This window comes from Neophocaena asiaeorientalis, unplaced genomic scaffold, assembly GCF_003031525.2.
Source record: "Neophocaena asiaeorientalis asiaeorientalis breed wild unplaced genomic scaffold, Neophocaena_asiaeorientalis_V1.1 scaffold59, whole genome shotgun sequence".
Classification (NCBI taxonomy): domain Eukaryota; kingdom Metazoa; phylum Chordata; class Mammalia; order Artiodactyla; family Phocoenidae; genus Neophocaena; species Neophocaena asiaeorientalis.
In genome coordinates, this window is record NW_020174268.1 from 8,302,358 (window position 1) to 8,323,995 (window position 21,638).

At 41.7% G+C, this 21,638-nt stretch overlaps 1 protein-coding gene across 3 annotated transcripts in view; it reads left to right on the top strand.

Annotated features, from left to right (window-relative positions):
• Positions 1-21,638, top strand: part of WDFY2 (WD repeat and FYVE domain containing 2) — a 170,051-nt gene that overhangs the window by 87,117 nt on the left and 61,296 nt on the right. For all 3 annotated transcript variants that reach the window (XM_024755532.1, XM_024755530.1, XM_024755529.1), the window contains one exon: positions 1,245-1,318. In XM_024755532.1, the coding sequence (XP_024611300.1) occupies positions 1,245-1,318 (74 nt within the window). The remainder of the gene's footprint in view (positions 1-1,244; positions 1,319-21,638) is intronic.

Here is a 21,638-nt window from a genome sequence, read left to right on the forward strand (position 1 = left end):
GGGGGGGTGATTATTATTTTTTACGTATTTCTATTTTCTAAATATATCGTGTTTGAAAATTAGAAAAAAGTACTTATGCAGTTTAGAAGATTTTGTAGTTGTGGTCGTTCAGCGGCCTTTTATAGAGAATCAAAAAAATGTTACCAAGTGATGTGTTTATCAAGTGGCTCTGTTAGCAGAACTTGAAGTTCTTTTATAAAGATAACCTAAGTTGGGTATTTGAATATAGGACTGTGTGTTTGAATTATGTCTTTGAACCTCCTCCAGCTTTTTTTTCCTGTGTGACCTTGGGTAAGACATCTAATCATAACTGAAAAGTGAGAATAAAAACATTTAATGCCAATTATGATTTTGATGATGGGTAGTTCATGACCTACAGCGCTACCGTGAAGACGCGGGGAGAAATTTAAAAGTTATGTTGAGGCCTTTAGAACACTATTTCAGTATAGAATAAGTTGTCGAAAGGCCCCCATTCTGAAGAACAAGCATAGACAGAGAAAGCTGGTAACCGGAAGCTGACTTGGCCCCTCGTGGCTTCCAAGCACGTTTCGTTTACTCAGGCTTGGTGGTACTCAGGAAGTCAGTCCTGCAGAACTGGGAGACCCTGTCCAGGACTGGGTGAACTGACTCACCTGATTTCTTTTCTCTGGAGCCTGGCCCTGTGTCGAGTTAGTTCTCTTTTAGATTGAGGCAAAGCCTCCGTCTTTTTCCAATTGGCAGCCTCCAGCATATGCCTTGAGTACTGACAGTAAAAGACTTCTGTTAGTTCACGTGACCCAAAGCAGTTCTGAATTAAAAAATAGATTTCTGTACTTGGTGGGGTGGGGGGCGAGGGGGTAATAAGAGCTTTCTTTCGTTTCCTTAGTTCAGAAAAAATCGGTTATTTCCATTAAAGATAGGGTTTGCTTGGAAGAGATAGATTGGTGACAGAAGGCCTATGCAGCACAAAATATTGTTAATCTAGTCAAAGCAAATTTAGACTTGATACAGAACAGCCGAGACCATGCCCCTTGGAACTTGTCCAGTTTGAGAATATCTTATTTGTTATATTCATTAAAAGGATAACTGAGAAACTAGGGGTTAGTTGTAAAATTACTGTTTTTATTTTTCGGTGAGTGGGAGTTAAATGAACTGTTTGTCAGGAAATTGTGGGAAAAAAATAGTCATACACTTTGAGCTAGTCACTCCTGAATCCGTGAGAATCATCGTTTTGTTAATTTCATCAACATGTTCATTTCTTTCAGCTCCATGTTCATGCATGTCTTTTAACCCGGAAACAAGAAGACTGTCCATAGGTCTAGACAATGGTACAATCTCAGTAAGTACACATAAATAAGATTTTCAGTTGAAATACTTCCCTTCCTGTGGAGTATGTATATGTGTATTGTGATGAGAATTATTTATTAGGTTTTTTTCTTCAAATTAACAAATTAATTTCCTTGCTAAGTTAAGTGGAAATTGCAGTGCAGCAAATTCTGGTGAGGTGCAGGGAGAGCTATCATCAGTCTCAGCTTAAATGCCGACGAGATTCAGCTTGGCTTACACGTTCACAGCAGCTGGAATAGTAGGGGCATTACCAGGCCACAGAGTGAACTACATGATCTGCGGGTTGGCGAGAGCAAGCTGTGATGCTAGTGACTTTGATAAGATGGTTAATCGCGGTGTCACACGATTCCCCACGCAAGTGACAGAACACAAGGGAAATGGCTCTCTTGGACCTGCGTGTCTGATCTCGTCTTTGATACTTGACGTTGTCGTCCTTCCTCGTTCTGCTCTTTGCTGTCTTCTTAACGCCCTCTAGTAGGTGAATAGAATTCTGTCAATTTGTACAAATTTGTTAAGAAAGCAGAGAATCTAGATTTAGTCTGTCGGGTAGATCCAGATAAATAGTAGACCCTTCGGTTATAGATCTTGAAGGAACTGAAGTGATCAGAGACTGGAATTTCAGGTTTTACTACTTAATCATGTTTTTGCATATTAATTTTCAACTAGTATATTAACTAGTAAGACAGCTGATCTGGTAAATTCTCCATTTTGGTATATTGTCCAGTATTGCCTTTAGAGACCCTGCTTTGGGACCTAGGAATTAGAGGACCCTCCTCTGGCCACACCTCCCCACAGGATGAGGGATCTGAGGGGCCAGGGGCATGTGCCCAGCCTAAGCCCTCACTCTACCCACCTCCATGCTCTGGGTACCTGACTCTGGAATTTTCTGCTCCCAGACAGCTTAGGGCCTGCTTCTAGGGCCTGCATGGGCCTGTTCCCTGGGTCCATCCAGAGGAGGATAAAACTAATAAATGTACCCTTAGCCTGAAGGGTGCCCCAGGGGCAATGGTTTGAGGTGAGTAGGTGTCCGCACGTGTGGGCAAGGCCCCTCAAGTTGTCGATAGAGCTGGAAATGGGAAAGGGGGTGTGGGCTGGCCCTCCCGTGTCACCACACTGTGGTGTGGAACTTCAAGAGGTCTAAAAATTCTAACTTTGTACCTGTGCCTCCAGGTGGTTGAAGGTATATTTGTCAAGATTGGAGGAAGAGACCGTATTTAATAGTTTAACTTGATTTATAACTTTTACGTATTTAGGCACATGGAATGTGGGTCTCCATTTCTAGTCTTTACCCAACCCCCCTGAGGGGTCTGAAGAGGTGGGCCTGACATTTGCTATTTGATCTTTAGTCAAAACACTTGTTTGGTGATCTTTATGGAAATTTTTAACAATATTGTTACATATAAATCAGTCCATTGACAAATATTTATGGAAGTCCTATAAGATCTAATGCATTGTAGATCTGTAAAACCTGCACCTTAGGAGGACGGAAGAGAAGATCACGATACAGACCTTTGTCTTCTTTAAGGAGAGCCATTTTTAATAAGTGGGGTGTACGTACGATAAACTTGTTTTTAAAAGATAAGGGGAGATAACTGGATTGTTCAATGAATTGAAGTTTCACCGCAAAGGAAAATCTGAAAAAATAAGCTGAGATCCATTTATTGCCCAGCAGTTCATGCACTAGTATGTGTAACACTCACTGTCCGTAGAAAGCCTTATGTGTATATAGCATATAGGTGATTCTCTGTATTTTTGAAATCAGTATGAGGGGTTAGTGGGTACCGATACATTTGGCTTTGAAGGCAAGTTGAGAGTGAAGTAAGTTATGGAGAGTTCTGGCTTTTATTGTAAATAAGAAGAGGGGCATCTTAGCCATGATTCCTTTAGTAAATGAAAGTGCCAGAGAATCAGGACTTAAATCAGGAACCGGATTCTCCAGGTGTGTCAGCTCGGTGTTACCCGATCTTCTAAAAAAGATTAAGGACCTGGCTTGTATGAAATAATTTCCTTAGAAGTATTTCGTCTACGTTGCTGAAGAAGATGAGTTGTATAACCTACCTATTCTCATCTGAAGAATTGTAAAGAGCTCTGTGTTAGGGAACGATACAGTGAAAGAACAGGGTGTTTAAGGTTCCGAATTCTCATTGATCACTACAAAAATAACTGGTTCTTTACTGAAAATGCTTATACAGAGTCTCAGCTGTTTAATAGTTTACTTTCTGGATGTGAGAAATCCTTTCCAGAGACTGTAAGTTTTCTGTTCCTTGAATATAGCAAATACATTTTGGAAGAAATACTATTGGTTAACTTATTTTGAAACACAGAAAGGAGGAAATTGGAAAGTAAATCCTTATTTCACTTTATTTTACTGAATAAAAGAGATTTAAGAGGCAGTTAACCTTGTGTCACTGAGTACTGTATTAAAGATGAAGTAGAGGTAACAAATGCAGACCACTCTTTCAGAAGTTTGGCCACAGAAGGAAGTGGGGAGAGAGAGGGTGAGTGCTAGAACAAGATATGATAGTAGATGAGCAGCAACAGGGTCCAGGACGATTTCAAGAATTTAGCTTTGGGAAAGAATGGGGAGACTTTCAATTTTTAAGGTAGGGAAAGAAAGAGACAGTATTGAGATGTAAGGGAGGAATGACCTTTTATTTTTCTCATGAAGTACCAAGTTGGATCACCTACTGAGAGAATCAAAAATGAAGGTGGTATATTTTCATGTCTATAACTTTTGTTCTTTCTGATCATGTAGCCCAGAACCCACTTCTGCCATCTTGGTCTACAGTCCCGATTATCTCTCAAGGTCTTGTTCACATGTTATCTTTTCGTTCTCTCTCTCTCTCTTTTCCTTCCTTCCTTCCTTCCTTTCGACAGGTGGGTCCTGAGACCTCCCAAGTAAAATTAAAATTAATCACACACAGTACTCAATAGGTTAGTTATATCACATTGCTTATTTAACCTGTTTTGTAAAAAGTTTTCAAGTCTGTCTCCTCCATTAAATTGTTGAGTATTAAGGAACTGGCCAGTCTTTTATTCATCTCCTCTCTCAGTGGATCTTAGTGTGGTACCTTGTGCATATTAGGGGCTCAGTGAATAATTTGTTGAATAAGTTGTTGACTAAAGTATAAACACCATTATTATTAATGTAGCTGCTTGTAATAAGTACCTGCTGAACTTCTGAAACAGTTTATTGGTACAGTTCTTTTGCTATTCAAAATGTTTTTCACAATGGAATTAGCTTCCATAGGGGAAGAAGGTATGCCAATAATTTAATTCATCCTGAGTTTGAGTTTTCAGAAATGCCTTCTGTTTCAATGTTGACAGAAGTCAGATTGTGCTAACTGCTATTCATACTGAAGCAGGACTTTAGATTTTTCTGTCATAATGACTCATATATTCTAGCCAACCAACAAATATATAAATATCAACTGTGTGAAGATTATGCTCAATTCTAACATGTGGCTCCCGGTCTCAGAGAACTTACTCAGTTGGGGCAAACTGAAAAATGAAGTTATGAAATACCTAACACATAGTAAAAAAATAACAGCAAAAGTAGCAGCACCCCAGTGAGTGTGATGTTGGCAAGGCAATGAGGTCAGATAAGAGTAGGAGAGAATGGTCTGGGGCAGCTCCATGGAGACTGGATGTGAGCTAGGATTTGATTAGCTAAAGATAGGAAGGAAAGGTATTTCAGGCAAAATGAATGGCATGGGGAAAAAAAAAAGATACTCATCTTTATAAATATATTTTTTCTTCTTCATCACAACTCTTAGGGTGCCAAAATTTTTATTAAAATCTTGCTAAGATAAATGCATAGTCACTGAAGATTTTTCGAACAAGGCCCCAAATGATAAAATCTCTGTTCTTTGTAGATTACTCTCATACATGTGTTATGGGAAGTTTGATTGGGATGAGAGGAAACAATTGCTGTGTATAATGGTTAGCACTCAGGATAGAGGTTATTGTATAAAAATAAATGATATTGACCATGTATGGCTTTGTTGTTACTGTTTTGGTAGTTCTTGTGGTTATTATATTCTTAGAGTTCATATAGTTTATTCAAGGGAATGAAAGAGGAAAGAGAATAAACCTTTATTGAGCATCTACTATGTACCAGGCACTCTGCTTTACATACATCCCCTCATTCCAGCTTCACAGTAATTCTATGATGTAGGTGGTATTACTCACATTTTTCGGATAAGGAGACTAAGGCCTAGAGAGTTCACGAGCTTCTCCAGCTCACTTAGCCAGGAAGCAGCTCTCAGCAAAGCTAGGGACTCTGTGTGCCTTGAAGCCTGGGCTTTCTTCTCACCCCATGCTGCTGGCCAGGAGCCACTCCTGCCTCTGTTAAAGGCTTTCCATCCTTCCTGTTGCCTCATTTGTTTATGGGTCTGTCTCTTTCACTAGACTGTCAACTACATGAAGGCAGAGACCATGTATGCTTCAGTGTTGTGTCCTGGACCACTATAGATGTTTTGTAAAAGTTGTATTAAAGGAAGGAGAGAAGGCATTTCAGTTCCCATCATCAAGATGCTACAACCAAAGTTGGGCACTTAACCAGCAGGATAAAATTACTCTCAACACTTGAGTGTTATTGTGTGCATTTACAGAGTGCATTGTGTGTTTAAATGACCGGTTTGGGCGTGTAGAAGATTTTGATGTCCATACGCTGCTTCCTGAAATTAATAACACAGATACATGAAGAAAGCAACTAAAAAACCTAAGTAGAAACGTTATGTGTTCCTGAACGTTTGTGGGACTGATGGAAATCCTTGGAGTTCCTTTCCTTGTAGATGTGTCACTCTGGTCCCCGCCTACATCTTCACATTGGTTTCCTCTCTGTGTCTCTTTGTCTTCACATGGCCTTCTTATAAATCACTGGATGAAGGACTCACCCTAATCCAGTATGATCTCATTTTAACTAATTACATCTGCGGAGACCTTAGTTCCAAATAAAGTCATATTCTGAGGTTCCGTGTGGACATGAATTTTGGGAGGACACTATTCAACTCAGTACAACTGGTAATAATATTGTATCTACAGAATTTCCCTAACAGTGTCCTACCGATTGATTAGGAAACCATTTTGTGAATGTGTAAAATGATGCCTTTGGGAAGAGGTACCTAAAGTTATTAAAAGAGGGGGAGATAGGAAAAGATTAAAATTGAAAGGGAGACCTTAATTCTTCTATCTAATGCCACCTTGCCCTAGATTAAGTGACATATATTAGGTAGGTCACGTGTCAAGATAGTGGTGGCAGAACTAGGACTTCCTTGATCACTGGACAGATTTTCTTATCACACCAGGCTGATTTCTTCACACAACTAGGACAACCGAGTTGCAAGGAATTGCCCTAGGATGGTCACTAATGAATTGGAAGCTTGTGTTATTCCATGCATCTGGCCATTGCTAAAAAAAATATTTTTTAAAGAATTTGAGCCTTTAATGTAACAAGGTGGTTTGGATGAGTTGTTTATTGCTATGGGTTATAATGAGCCTACAGGGACTGAACCCAAATGGTGAGGTCACGTTCTGCAGTGAAGAGAAGTAACTTATGAATAAAGCACTTCAGCTGTACCCAAGCTGACTGTACAGTCGGACCACTCCTGCTGGAGGGAAAGTCCTGTTAAAACCTTCACCTTGATTGGCTCGGAGACAACAGTGCTATAGCCGACTGGCTCCTGTTTGTCAACAATCATGGCACATTTCAGGTTTTGTACTTAGAGAAGAATTGATGTTGCTTCTGGAATTTCCCTGCCTCCCAGGATTTCTAATGTGGTACCATACGTGAAAAGTAGCCTAACCATGAAGTCAACGGAGGCTGGATTTGAAGACAGTTTCAAGAGGCCCTGTGTTCAGAGAAATGTGGACCTGGAATCTGTAGGGCTTCCTTTTAAACTCTTACATAATCTCAGTACTTACACTAGCTTATGATTGTCTCATTCTCCCATGGTTTCTACCACAAAAGACCATCATTTCTGAGTCATTTCATCAATCTATGGCCCTGGGCTTTCTAGTGTGGGGAGTTCCTTTTATAGACTGTTAGGTGGCCATTCTCTTCTGAGCTTGTGCTAATAAGTTATAGTAAACTTAAATATGTATAAATATTTATATGTCAATATTAAATATCTACATATATATATAGATATATCTTTTTTTCTGCTTAGCAGAACAAGAATCCCTGAGTGCTGACATGCCAGCTGCTTACTGTTTATTCATACAGTATAATTCATTGAAGGTGGTTTTGTCAAAGAAAACACTTACTGCGATCATGGGAGCTGTTGTCCCTTCAGTATTTGTGTGGGTCACCAACCTTCTCAGAACCTCTCAAGGACAAGCCTGTCTCTTCCAATTGTGTCATTGTATAGGTAGCCCTGTTGTCTTTTGTTCAGTACCTGAATGTTATCTAAAAACCTGGTCAAGTAGTACTGAATGCATATGCCAAAGGCTTTCTTTGGCTGCCAGTTATTTTGTGGCACCTCCATTACAATTATGAATTTTTGAAGAACCTCTTGATCGCCCTTTTAGACCGATTCTGTAGCATGAATACTGGTAGGAACACCCAGATTGCCCTATATTTTAAACTGGGTGCTAAGGAGATCCTGTAGAGTGTGTGGTAGATTGAAATCATTTATACAATATCTACAGGAGGTATCTGCCACAAAGGATGGCCTCATTAGTGTCATTGTATTACTATTTTATTTATTTAAAAAATTTTTTTAGCCATGCCATGCAGCTTGCAGGATCTTAGTTCCCCGACCAGGGATTGAACCTGGACCACAGCAGTGAAAGCTCTGAGTCACTAAATCACTGGACCACCAGGGAACTCCCTGTATTACTATTTTAGAAGGTGGTCATCCTCTTTTTATTGGAGTATAGTTGATTTACAATGTTGTGTTAGTTTCAGGTGTACAGCAAAGTGAATCAGTTATACATATACATATATCCACTCTTTTCTTTTTTAGATTCTTCTGGTGGTCATCTTCTTATCTTGGCCACATCAAGCAGTGTATCTATGGTTCAGAAAGGCAATAGCTAGGAATTGATGAGCGTATTATGTTCCAAGTTACTTTCCCTTTGTCTTATTCCTTAATAATCTCTCCCTCCCCCTGGATCCTTCCCATTGGCTTTTTTTTTTTTTTTTTGTGGTACGCGGACCTCTCGCTGTCGTGGCCTCTCCCGTTGCGGAGCACAGGCTCCGGACGCGCAGGCTCAGCGGCCATGGCTCACGGGCCCCGCCGCTCCGCGGCATGTGGGATCTTCCTGGACCGGGGCACGAACCCGTGTCTCCTGCATCGCCAGGCGGACTCTCAACCACTGCGCCACCAGGGAAGCCCTCCAAAGACTTGTTTGTAGTTGCTGTCTACATTTCCTCCTTCCCCTCTTTACTGAAACCACTGCCATCTGGCCTCCAGTCCCATCAATCTGTCCAAACAGCTCTGGCTGTGATTATAAAAGCTCTCCACATGCATCTGTACCACTGACATGTTTAGGTCCTCATCATGTTTGACCTCCCAGCAGCACTCAGCTCTGCTGTTTCCTCCTGAAATACTCCCTTCATGTCTATCCACGACACAGTACTCCGCTGGCTTTCCTCCTGTTCCCTGGCTGTTTTGTCTCTGTTTCCATCACAGGATGTCCTCGGACCAGCTTTGGTTCAGTGTTGGAGTTTCTCAACATTTGCCCTCCTAGGCCCCCGCTTCTCCGCTCTTTGGGCAGCCTCGCCAGTGTCATGGCTGCATTTGCTGCCCATGTGATCATAACTCTCAACTTTTAAGCTTTGTCCAGACCTTTTCTCTGAAATTCCAACTTCCCTCTTAGTATTTTCTGTTGAATGTCTCAGAAGAACCTCAAATTCATCAGGTCTAAAATCAGACTCCTTTTCCTCCCCTGGTCTTTTCCTCCCCTGGTCTTTCTCAGTGTTTCCTGTTGACGTGACTATAACCACTGACCATCCTGTGGCACGAGCCAGGGCTCTTTGAAGTTACTTTCCTCCTTTACCCTCAACTCTGTCCAGTCCATTATTTATGGATTTTTGCCCCCTAAATACCTCTCAGCTCCCCTCTCTCTTCATCATCATCATCGTCATCGTCATCGTCACCATCACCACCACCACCATTGTCATTACCCTGCTCCGTCGTCTCCTCGGACCCCGCCCCCTTCACTGGTCATCCCACATCTGCGCTGCCTCTTCCACTCTGTTTTCCATATTGGAGCTATAGAAGGATCTTTTCAGAATACACATTTTATCTCGACATATCCTCTGCCAGACCTCTCTCAGGCTTCCCTTTGCTCTTAGCACACAGGCCAGAATTCTTCCCATGGCCTATGTGACCCTGCTGGGTCTGGCCCTGTCCTCCACAGCCGTGCTTTCCGCAGTGCCCTTCCTCCCTGAGTTCCAGTCTTAGCTGCCACTCTCAGTTCCTTATGCCCACCTTGTTCCCTCCGTTCCCAGGGCCTCTGCCTGGAGTGTGCTTCCTTTCTCTTCGCCTACTTAACTCTCATCCTCCAGATCTCAGTTTACTTTTCCTTTCCTTGGGGACGTCTTCCCTGATCTTCCGGCAGTTCGTGTCCCCAGATTATAAGTGTTCATAGCATTGAGCACCCCTCCTCTGTAGCAGTTGTCATAGTTTGTATTTTATGTCTTTCCTGTGATTATTTGATTATTGCATGTATCCAGCGTAAGCTCTTCAAGGCGGCAACTATGTCCACTTGACTCTCTTACATTCCTAGCATCCAGTGCAGTGCCCATGAATTAGAAGTGCTCTGCATATATTTATAGAATGAATTAATGAGTGAGTGAATGAATAGATATCGTCTATCAGGTTGACAATATATAGAGGTCAAGACAATATGTAAGAGGTTAAGTCTGAAATCAGACTGCTAAAGTCAGATCGCAGTTGTGTACCCACAAGTTGTGTCACCCTGGGCTAGTTGCTTTACTCTCAGTGCCCCAGTTTCCTTACTGTAAAATAGGGATAATAATTGTATCCATTTTACAGGGTTGTGATGAGGATTGTATGACGTACACATAAAGCTCTTAGGACAGTGCCGGTATGCGTCAAGCGCCCCATCAACATTAGCTTCTTATCAACATTATTGTCACCAGGAACAGCAGCATCTTCCGTTGGCAGGAACTAGGAAGCTTTGGTTAAAATCTCTGTCACGTGGCTTTCGCAGGCCAGTTACCAGGGGAGGAAATGTCTTAGTGATGGAACACTCCTTAGGATGCTTCAACTTATTTCTGGTTCCGTCTTCCATCTTTGCTGCATCATTACAGTAATTCACCACTGATTTGTAAAACACGGGCTATCAAATGCTATTTTTTTCTGCAAAAAAAGTTTATTATCCAAGTTATTACCATTCATCACCCTCAGGAAAAGGTTGAGCTTTGAGAGGACCCTAAAGATTGGAGAGGATGTAGCAAATTTTTCATCACAAGAGTCACCCTTCCTCCAGTGGACTGACTGGAGTCCTCCAGGGGACTGACTAACCCCAGTGGGTTACCAGCCATCGAGAGCTCTACCACTTTCTGTTCATTTGGGAATCTGAGTTTTATAGGCCAGAATGTCCAGAGAGCTATCTATGGTCCTGCAAGTATTCTTTCAACACTAGGAATCGGTCTTGTATCACAAATCTTCTATTAACCATTTCCATCTAGACGTGTGAGAATAATATTCTCTGTGTGCACACATATTTTGCTAGTTTTTATTTTGAGTTAATCTCTTATACAGACTATAGAGCCCGACCACGGTTCTCATGTCACTGTCGTGTAGATGGTTCAGAGCCCAGAGGGGCTGAGGTGGCATTTCCATGTCAATTACCTTTAAGGCATTCCTCCCAGAGTACCCTGAGGGCAGCATTTGTAGTGAGGTGGATGGACCTAGAGACTGTCCTACAGAGTGATGTCAGAAAGAGAAAAACAAATACCGTATGCTAACCCATATGTATGGAATCTAAAAAAAAAAATGGTCCTGAAGGACCTAGGGACAGGACAGGAATAAAGACGCAGATGTAGAAAATGGACTTGAGGACACAGGGAGGGGGAAGGGTAAGCTGGGACAAAGTGAGAGAGTGGCATGGACATATATACACTACCAAATGTAAAATAGATAGCTAGTGGGAAGCAGCCACATAGCACAGGGAGATCAACTCGGTACTTTGTGACCACCTAGAGGGGTGGGATAGGGAGTGTGGGAGGGAGATGCAAGAGGGAGGAGATATGGGGATGTATGTATACGTATAGCTGATTCACTTTGTTATACAGCAGAAACTAACACACCATTGTAAAGCAGTTATACTCCAATAAAGATGTTAAAACAATATATATTTTTTTAAGAAATTAAAAGAACCATCTGACATTTATTCCTTTGCAATAAAGCTTGAGAACTCACTAGAGCCAACATGTGTGAAGGAAGCAGTTATTCTTTTATAGCCCCTACGGTTGCTGGATTGCCACCACCTGGTGTTACTACACCTACTCTTTAATCTGAGAGCCTTGGAAGCAGGCTACCCCCTTGCCGGCTAGAAGCTTATGGTAGCAGAGAGGCGAGTAGCATTAGGTAGGCCCTGGTCCCTGGGGTGCAGTGCTGGTGTTCACTGCTGGGCTTGTGTTTCTTCGTTTCACTGTGGTTGGATGCTGCTGACTCAGGGCGGTGGTAACCCAGAGGGGTTTTTGTTTCCAAAGTGGATGCCCCTCCCCATTTATTTACCGCTCCTCCAGCACCACATCTTGAATGTAGTAGGCGCCACAATCAACTCATCTCCAGTTTCGCCTCCTTAGAGAGGGAGGATGACTCTGCTCTCAGTTACCAGCAAATGTTACATTTTTATAAATACTCATTTGGTGTAGGAAGAAAACATCAGTATTAGACCATAAGCTCACTGAAGCAATTTACACAGTTGCAAAAAGACTGCTAACTGTATTCCCACATAGAACAAACAGCACAGCTTTTCCATTGGCTGCAATCACTCAGGGCCAACTGGTTTGCTCTGTTGGAGAGCAGTCAAAACAATAGGGCAGGTTTTTCCTCCTGAAGCTTATCTGTCGTGGATGGGAGAGAAAGGACCTAGAAGGGTGCCTGCTGTTTGGTGAGTGGTGGCTGGTTAATTAGTGGGGTGCTGTGAACCCTGAGCTCTCTCCAGACTTTCCCGCCGGCTCTTCCTTCTCTGGCAGAGACTTAGATGCCTGGTGCTCTCTAGGGTTCTACCTTGTGCTGTATACTCTTTGTTCGTGATCTTCTCCTGTAATTATCCTACACCGACAGCTTTCAAGGCTCTGGCCCATTCTGTCCTCCGGAGCCTGAACTCAGACTCCAGCTGCTTACTTGGCATTCCTCCCACCTGGGAGTCTCCAGGACACCTCTGATTTAGCATATTCTAACTAGAAATAATTCTCTTGTCCCCAATATATGCTCTTTCTCCTTATTCCTTCAGTAAATGGCATCACCAAGTAGACCCAACCAGAAACAGGAGTTAGAGTAGATCCAAATTTTCCCCCAAACCTCACAGCAATACTGCCCTGGCCTGAGTATCTCAGAGCTGCTTCCGGACTCTCCCCTTTTGTCTCCTTTCACGAGGACTTTGCAGGTTTCTGTCTGCCGCAGCATTTGCTTGGACTGTTGCAATAAACTCCAGACTGGTCCTCCTGTCTCTTGTCTCGGCCCCCGGCTACTCTGCCATCAGATGTCCAAAATTCTAGTGTAATTAGGCCACTCCTCTGGGTATAAACTCTCCATAACTTCCAGAAGGATAAAGTCCAAATTCCTTGATTCCTGCCCACTTTGTCAGCCCTATATATCGCAACTCTCCTACCCAAATATCAGGTTTATTGCTTGCCCTTGTACGTGGGGTCCCCTTGCTAAAAAAGAGGTGTTATCCTTTACTGACCTCCTGCCCTGAGAAACTCCTCTCCCACCTTTAAGAATTAGCCTAAAACCCCAAACACATTCTTCTGAGAAGGTCGCCCTACCTCTAGGGTATGGGGTTCAAAGGCTCTTCTTCTTCTTCTTTTTTTTTTAAACTTATAACACACACGTACACATCCTCAATTTGGTTTTGTTTATTTTGTTTTGGTCACGCTGTGCAGCATGCAGAATCTTAGTTCCCCAACCAGGGATCGAACCCACGGCCCCTGCAGTGGAAGCCGGAAGTCTTACCACTGGACTGTCAGGGAAGTCGCCAAAGGCTCTTCTTCTTCTGTTTTTGAAGTTTTTTTTTTAATTAATTAATTTATTTTTGGTGGTGTTGCGTCTTCATTGCCGTGTGTGGGCTTTCTCTAGTTGCGGCGAGCGGCGGCTACTCTTCGTTGTGGTGCACGCCCTTCTCATTGCGGGCTCTAGGCACCCGGGCTTCAGTAGTTGTAGCACGTGGGCTCAGTAGTTGTGGTTCGTGGGCTCTAGAGCGCAGGCTCAGTAGTTATGGCGCACGGGCTTAGTTGCTCCGCGGCATGTGGGATCTTCCCCGACCAGGGCTCAAACCCGTGTCCCCTGCATTGGCAGGCGAATTCTTAACCACTGCGCCAAAGGCTCTTCTTAAGAGTTCTCTATCATTTAGTTCAAATGTCTACTTCAGAATTTACGTGATGATTATTAGTTCACATGTAGGTTTCATCTATATGATTGTGTATTAAATAACACATATATAGTTCCTAAAAGTACCCGGTATATAGGACAGATTTAGTCAGTGCTGATTCCCTTGTTTTCTTGACCTCTGTTAGCCCAAGCAGCTTGAAGGCAGGAGCCACGTTCTGTGCGTGGCCGTTTCCAGTACCCAGTCCAGAGCTTGCATGAATTGGAAGCTCAGCAGTAGTTTCCAGGTGAATAAAAACCAGACCGGTTTCCTGCGTGTTTTCATCCAGAAGCTCTTTCTCCTTTCACTTGCATTCTTGTTTTCTAGTCATCCTTACAGAAGCCCTCATTTCCCACCAGCTCTCTGATATGGAGGAAGCCAGTGTTTTAATTCTTTTCCCTCCCTTAATCAGGTAGAGCTTACTCAGAGCTGGTGGGAAAAATCATTGTTAACACACTGCCTTCATATAGCAGGGGTAGACCCTCCTGGTGGCTGAGGCATGAACTTGGCTCCCAGAGAGAACTGCATCTGAATTCCAGCCCTACCGTCTTTTAGCTGAATAATGATGGATGAGTTGGTTAACTTCACAGAAACCTCAATTTATGCACTGTAGATTGGGCATAATAATACGTTCCTCGTGGGGTCGTTGTGAGGATTACATGAGGTAATTTATATAAAGTCCTCAAAAACTGGTAATCATTATTTTTATAACAGAAATTCTGTTCATTTCAAGAAAAGATGAACTTGAATTTACTTCTTGGTAAGGTTAATAATTATATCTGAAATTAAAGAGTATTATTTTTCATGCAATTATTTGCCACCTCAGTTTAAAGATAATATTTAAAAACTCATAATTTTTAAGCCAGTTTGTTTCTTGTGAGCACCATTTTGGGCTAGTAAAACTGATTTTATACGTAATTTTTTCCAGTCTTATTGAGAAATAATTGACATACGTCACTCCGTAAGTTTAAGGCATACAACGTGATGGTTTGATTTACATATACTGTGAAACAGTTACCGCAATAGGTTCAGCTAACCTCCATCATCTCATATAGATACGACAGAAAGAAAAGAAAGAAGAAAAGAAAAAAGAAAATATTTGTTTTCTCCTTGGTAATGAAACTCAACTCTCTTGACTCTCCTATATATTGTACAGCACTGTTAACTATATGTAATGTTTGCTTTCTACTTTTGCTCACTACTTGCTATCTGCATATTTATTGGTTTGAATAATGTTCAGGGCCGAAAATTTGTGAATTTCAATCCAGAAAAAGGTACTTTAACATTTTAGTACAGAGACCATGGTTAGAGACTCTTAACATTAAAAAGCAACACATCACTCTGTTTTCCTATTGACTTAGGAAGTAAAACATTGATTAGTCCTAAGATGTGAGTTAAAAGAGTATACTGTCCATTTTTGGGCAATGATTACAAAAAGTAATAGCTTAGCAATTAGGCTCTCTTCCTTTTTTCTTTTATAATTTGACCCCCTGGTAATTGTACATACTTTGATTCAAACCTACCCTAGCATTGAACCCTAAATAGAGAAATCTAGTTCCTACTTCCACATCCACTATTGATGAGCAAATCGTTTAATCCTTTTCTGGTGTTTTCTCTAAATGAAAACATAAACTGTATGTCATACTTATATACTGTAGCCATCACTGAAATGTTATACCGTATAATATGTTTGTATAGCATTGTAATATAGTATTATTTTCACATATTTCGAAAGTATATTAATAGAGAGCTACTATATAAATTAATATATTACTTAAAATGAGATTTTAAAAAAAATAAATTTATTTATTTATTTTTGGCTGCATTGGGTCTTTGTTGTTGCGCACAGGCTTTTCTCTAGTTGCGGTGAGTGGGGGCTACTCTTGGTTGTAGTGCACAGGCTTCTCGTAGCAGTGGCTGCTCTTTGCAGAGCACAGGCTCTAGGCGCACAGGCTTCTGTAGTTGTGGCACATGGGCTCAGCAGTTGTGGCTCGTGGGCTCTAGAGCACAGGCTCAGCAGCTGTGGCACATGGGCTCAGTAGCTCCACGGCATGTGGGATCTTCCCGGACCAGGGCTTGAACCCATGTCTCCTGCACTGGCAGGCGGATTCCCAGTTACTGTGCCATCAGGGAAGTCCCAAAATGAGATTTTAATGCTTTCATTCAATTCCTTTAACACATGTATTTTGAGCAGGTACTATGTGCCAGGGAGTTTTCTAGGTGCTTGAGATACACATCAATGAACTCTCCCCTCTCCCCTCAAAAAAATCCCTCTCTTTGTGTATGTTGCATTTAGTAAACATGAAATACGATAATTCATGTATGTTAGAAAGTAATAGATGCTATGGGGAAAACAGAGAAGAGTGAATGGGATTGGAATATGAGGGTGGGGCAGGGAGATGGATTGTGATTTTTTTTTAAAGGTGGACACATTAGGCCTCATTGAGAAGGTATCTTTTGGACAGAGGACTTGAAGCTTGGGGTAACGAATCACACTGATATCTGGGAAAACAGTGTTTATTTTATTTTTTTATATGCTTTTTTGCCTTCTGTATACTTTCTTTTTTTTTTTTTTTTTTTTTTTTTTTGGGGAAGCGGACTCTCAACCATTGTGCCACCAGGGAAGCCCCTGTCTTCTGTATACTTTTTAAAATTTTTATTTATTTATTTTTGGCTGCATCGGGTCTTAGTTGTGGCATGCAAGATCTTTTGTTGTGGCGTGGACTCTTCATTGCAGTGCACGGGCTTCTCTCTAGTTGTGGTGCGTGGGCTCCAGAACACGTGGCCTCTGTAGTTGTGGCATGCGGGCTCTCTAGTTGTGGCGCTCGGGCTCAGTAGTTGCGGCGCGCAGACTTAGTTGCCCTGTGGCATGTGGGATCTTAGTTCCCCTACCAGGGATTAAACCAGCGTCCCCTGCATTTGCAAGATGGATTCTTAACCACTGGACCACCAGGGAGGTCCCTGGGAAAGCAGTGTTAAAAGAGAGGCACAGCCAGTGCAAAGAACCTGAGGCAGGAGTGTTTATAATATTAGTACAATTAAAATCTTGACATATTTCTCTTTTATAAAAACAAGAAGTGATTATTCCTTTATTTTAAAATACTTATTAACTTTCATACGTGGTATAATGGGGAAAATGTTGGACCTGTGGGAGATACTTTTTTAAGACAACAAAAATTCCATTACTTTCAACTTAAAATCTATAGGGAAGGATAAAATAATCTGATCAGCGATAGCTCTAATTTAATGCAGATTCTGATCAATATCATAAAAGAGTTTATAGTGTCTCTTGAACTTCAGCAAAGGAAAGATATATTCTGCCTGGGTGATCGTACAAATGCAGACTATTCAACCTTGCCCAGAAAGTTAGGTTTGAAAAGTGTTGGAGATTGGGGAAAGGGAACAGTTTCTTGGGAAAGGAGAGACTCCAGCAGAGGCTAGGTAGTAAGAGATGTTTAGTCCACTGTCAAGGACAAATGTCATTTAGTTGGAAATACACTGGCAGGGGCATGGGTTCAAGAAGGATGGTAAGAATCTGATGACTAAATGTGTAGGAGAAATTGAGTGGAGAGAAAGGGTAATTGGTGAGGATTACTCCCAGGCCAAACTCGTTTTGGTCCAGTTTACATCATTGCTCCTGTCTACAGCCAGCCTGGGTCCTGACTGGTCAGTGCCCATGACATACTGCTTGGTCCTGCTTCAAGGTGTCAGACTTGGGAAACAGGGATGATGAAGGAGGTATTAGTGGTACTTGGTGCTTATCTTTCTTTCATGTCTGCTGTATATTGTATTGTCATCCAGATTCTCTGAAGAGTAGAGTGATTTCAGAATTTGCCCTGTAATATTTTCCTTTGCTCATAGAAATTCAGTGAGACATTCACCTGGTTTCAGTCCCCTTTTGAAGAGCCTCTTTGAGGTTTGTGTGAGTTAAAAGATCAGTAGATAAAAAATTCAAGAGATAGACCCAAGTTTCAAACCTGGGTTGTGCAATCAAGTACACCTGTGATCTTGAATAAGTCCCTTAGTATCTCTGGACTTCAGTTTAATCTAAAGAATGAGTCATTGTGCTAGGACCCCTTACAAACTCTAAAATTTCAAGAAATCCAAAACTTAACAACCAGAGATCCAAACTTCTTTCACCAGCTGCTTTCATAAGTAGGAACAGTAGTTTCCAGCCTTGGCTATTGCACTGAACTTCATGACATCACCTATAAGCAGTTTTCAATTTCAGCAGGCAACTTTTATGTTCAGAACAATTTTGTCAAAAGTTTTGAGCCTTTTTTTGTTTAAAAAGTAAGTATGAACAACTAGCCTTTATGTAAACTGATCTCCCATGTAATTTGCTGTTAATATTATGGCAGAATTTTTATTGTGTGTGGATGTTTTTACGGTAGTCAGTCTCTTTCACTATCTGTGCAACGTAATGGGGACGCAGAATACTTCAGCGACTCTGTGGGATACATCAGTGTTCTGGCTTCATATTCTGGCCTTGAGCAGGATATTCCTTATTCACTGAATGACTTCCAAGAGCATTTGTCTTTAAGATTCTGAAATTTGCCAGAGGCAGCCATGGAAGTGCTCACATCTAAACTTGTGTATCTTTTGCCTTTTACCCTCTCTCTCCCTTCCATCCTCTTGGGAGAGATGTTATTGAAAAACCAACTGCATCTGGTTACCTGCATTCGGTGCTGAAGGACTAGGGGTAGGAAAGCACAAAAACATGTTACTGTTGATGTAAAGAAAGGTGAGGACAGCTAAACAATTAAGCACCCAGGCAAGCCTAGAGAGAGAGTAGGTAGACGTGTGTTTATGTGAGGAAAAACCTTGAAATTGTGTTTTGTGTCTAAACCTGTATCTGAAGGAGAATTTATCAAAAGTATTTGTAAACCTGAATTTGTTTCTTTGTAGGTGATATTTTGAATCTAGAGAGGCCAACAGCTGCTGTTGCTACACAAACCCCAATTATCTTTTCTCTTGCTTCAGATGCTTCCAAGTAACGTAACATGTTAGTCTTCTTAGAAATATGACTAAGGGTTTCTTACAAAGTTTAGACCTGAGGCTGGGGGTTTGCAGCTAAAGCATTCCTTCTCCCCACTTCTTAAAATGCATGTAGTTAGAAAAGATTAGGGCCATTAGGCATTTCATGGAAGGGGGAAAAGGCTCTTACCCTCCCAGTTCCTGGGTGGAGACAATGTTCCATCGTTTGGTAGCCAGCGAAGCCTCTTTTCATAATTTAAAAACAAACAAGAATAACTCAACTCTCCAGGCAAATTGGCAGAATCTGAGTGAAGGTTAATCAAAACCAAAAGTCAGGTCAGTCACTTACCCAGTTGTTCTCAAACTGTGATCCGTGAGGTCAAAGCTGTTTTCATAATAATACTAAGATGCTATTTGCCTTTCTTTTTTTCCATTTTCTCCAGAAGCAGAGACGAAGAGCCAACTATCTTCTATTAATGAGATTTGCAAAAATGGAAAACAGTGCCACTCTTTCCACTTAATTTTTTGTTCTGCACAATGTAGATGTTTTCATAAAGTATGTTATTTATATTACCATGTAATAAATTTAATATTGTTCTTTTAATGAATTAATAGTCTACAATTTTCTCTGTTTTAATTTCAAATATGATGAATATCAATAGATCCAACCCAGGGGTTCTCAATAATTTTTAAGAGTAAAGGAAACTAGAGACCCGAAAGTTTGAGAACTGCTGATTAAACAAAAAGACAACTAAGAGGTACAAATTGCAGGCCACTGATTGGTAAAGTGTGGAGACAGCCATAAGTAAGAACATGAGAATCTTCGAGGTTCTTTCTTAGCATCATCCTTCTGGGATTTGAATTTTTTGGTTCTTGTGCAGAAAGGAAAAATAAAGCACATATCGAAAGCAAATCCAAAGAGAGAGCAAGACATATTGGTAGAAAAGGGCCAAATGAGAACCCCATGGATGAGATGCAGACTCCTTCGCTCCTCCTTCCGTGGAGTAGTGACCTCCTACAGTGGATGCTTAGCCCAGAGGCTGGCTAGGGGCTTCATATGGGCTGGCTAGGGTCCTAGTGAGAAAAGTTAATTAGGCTGGTCAGATTCCTGCCTTGAATTTGAACCTGGAGGTACTAAGAGAGCAAGCCAGTGGGTGAATGTAAAGCTGAAAGGTCACGTAGAGAGGGGCCAGAGGGGCGGTGATGGCCACATGCAAGCTCCAATTATGAGGGAACAGAAGCTGAGTTGTTGGATGGGACTGGTTGGTTGAGAAAAGATAGCAGGAAAAAACAGAGATAACAGGAGAGAGGCCCTGAGCCTGCAAGAGAGAGACAGAAGTGGCAGCGTGGTTTCAGTGGCCACTGCTTCCCGTCTCTTTACAGTAAATCCTCTCTTCTTTACTGGCTTGAGTTCCCAGCAACCAAAAGAGCCTGAGTGAAACATACAGAGTAACACAAGTGTGCAGATTATAAGGACTAGCACAGTTTATATGATTAAGACTTGAATTTGATTCTGAACCACCTGGTAGCCAAGGCAACAAGGAGACACTGTTAATCATGAAACTGGATAATAAAAAAGAAGGCAGGGTAGTTAAGGGTAGTTAAGAATTTTCTAATACTGAATTTATAGTCAATCACCTTCTTATGTATGGCGGTTCCTTAAAAGATTAAAAATAGAATTACCATATGATCCAGCAGTCCCGCTTATGAATATATATACCCAAAATAATTCAGAGCAGGATCTGGAAGAGAGATTTATACACCCATGTTCATGGCAGCATTATTCACAATAGCCAAGAGGTGAAAGCAACCCTAATGTCTCTCTCTCTCTCTCTTTTTTTTTTTTTTAATTGGGGTATAGTTGCTTTACAGTGTTGTGTAATGTCTCTTGACAGATGAATAGATTTTTTTTTAATGTGGTAAATACATATAATAGAATATTATTCAGTCTTAAAAAGGAAGGAAATTCTGACACATGCTACAACATTGATGAAATAAGCTTTCTGAAAGGGCATTTTGCTTTATGAAATCAGCCAGTTACAAGAAGACAAATATTGGGGCTTCCCTGGTGGCGCAGTGGTTGGGAGTCCGCCTGCCGATGCAGGGGACACGGGTTCGTGCCCCGGTCCGGGAGGACCCGCATGCCGCGGAGCGGCTGAGCCCGTGAGACATGGCCGCTGAGCCTGTGCGTCCGGAGCCTGTGCTCCGCAACGGGAGAGGCCACAACAGTGAGAGGCCCGCGTACCACAAAAAAAAAAAAAGACAAATATTGTATGATGGTCCTCATGTGGAGTATCTAAAGTAGTCAAAAATCATAAAAAAAAAAAAAAAAAAAAATGTCTCTTGACAGATGAATAGATTTTTTTTTAATGTGGTAAATACATATAATAGAATATTATTCAGTCTTAAAAAGGAAGGAAATTCTGACACATGCTACAACATTGATGAAATAAGCTTTCTGAAAGGGCATTTTGCTTTATGAAATCAGCCAGTTACAAGAAGACAAATATTGGGGCTTCCCTGGTGGCGCAGTGGTTGGGAGTCCGCCTGCCGATGCAGGGGACACGGGTTCGTGCCCCGGTCCGGGAGGACCCGCATGCCGCGGAGCGGCTGAGCCCGTGAGACATGGCCGCTGAGCCTGTGCGTCCGGAGCCTGTGCTCCGCAACGGGAGAGGCCACAACAGTGAGAGGCCCGCGTACCACAAAAAAAAAAAAAAGACAAATATTGTATGATGGTCCTCATGTGGAGTATCTAAAGTAGT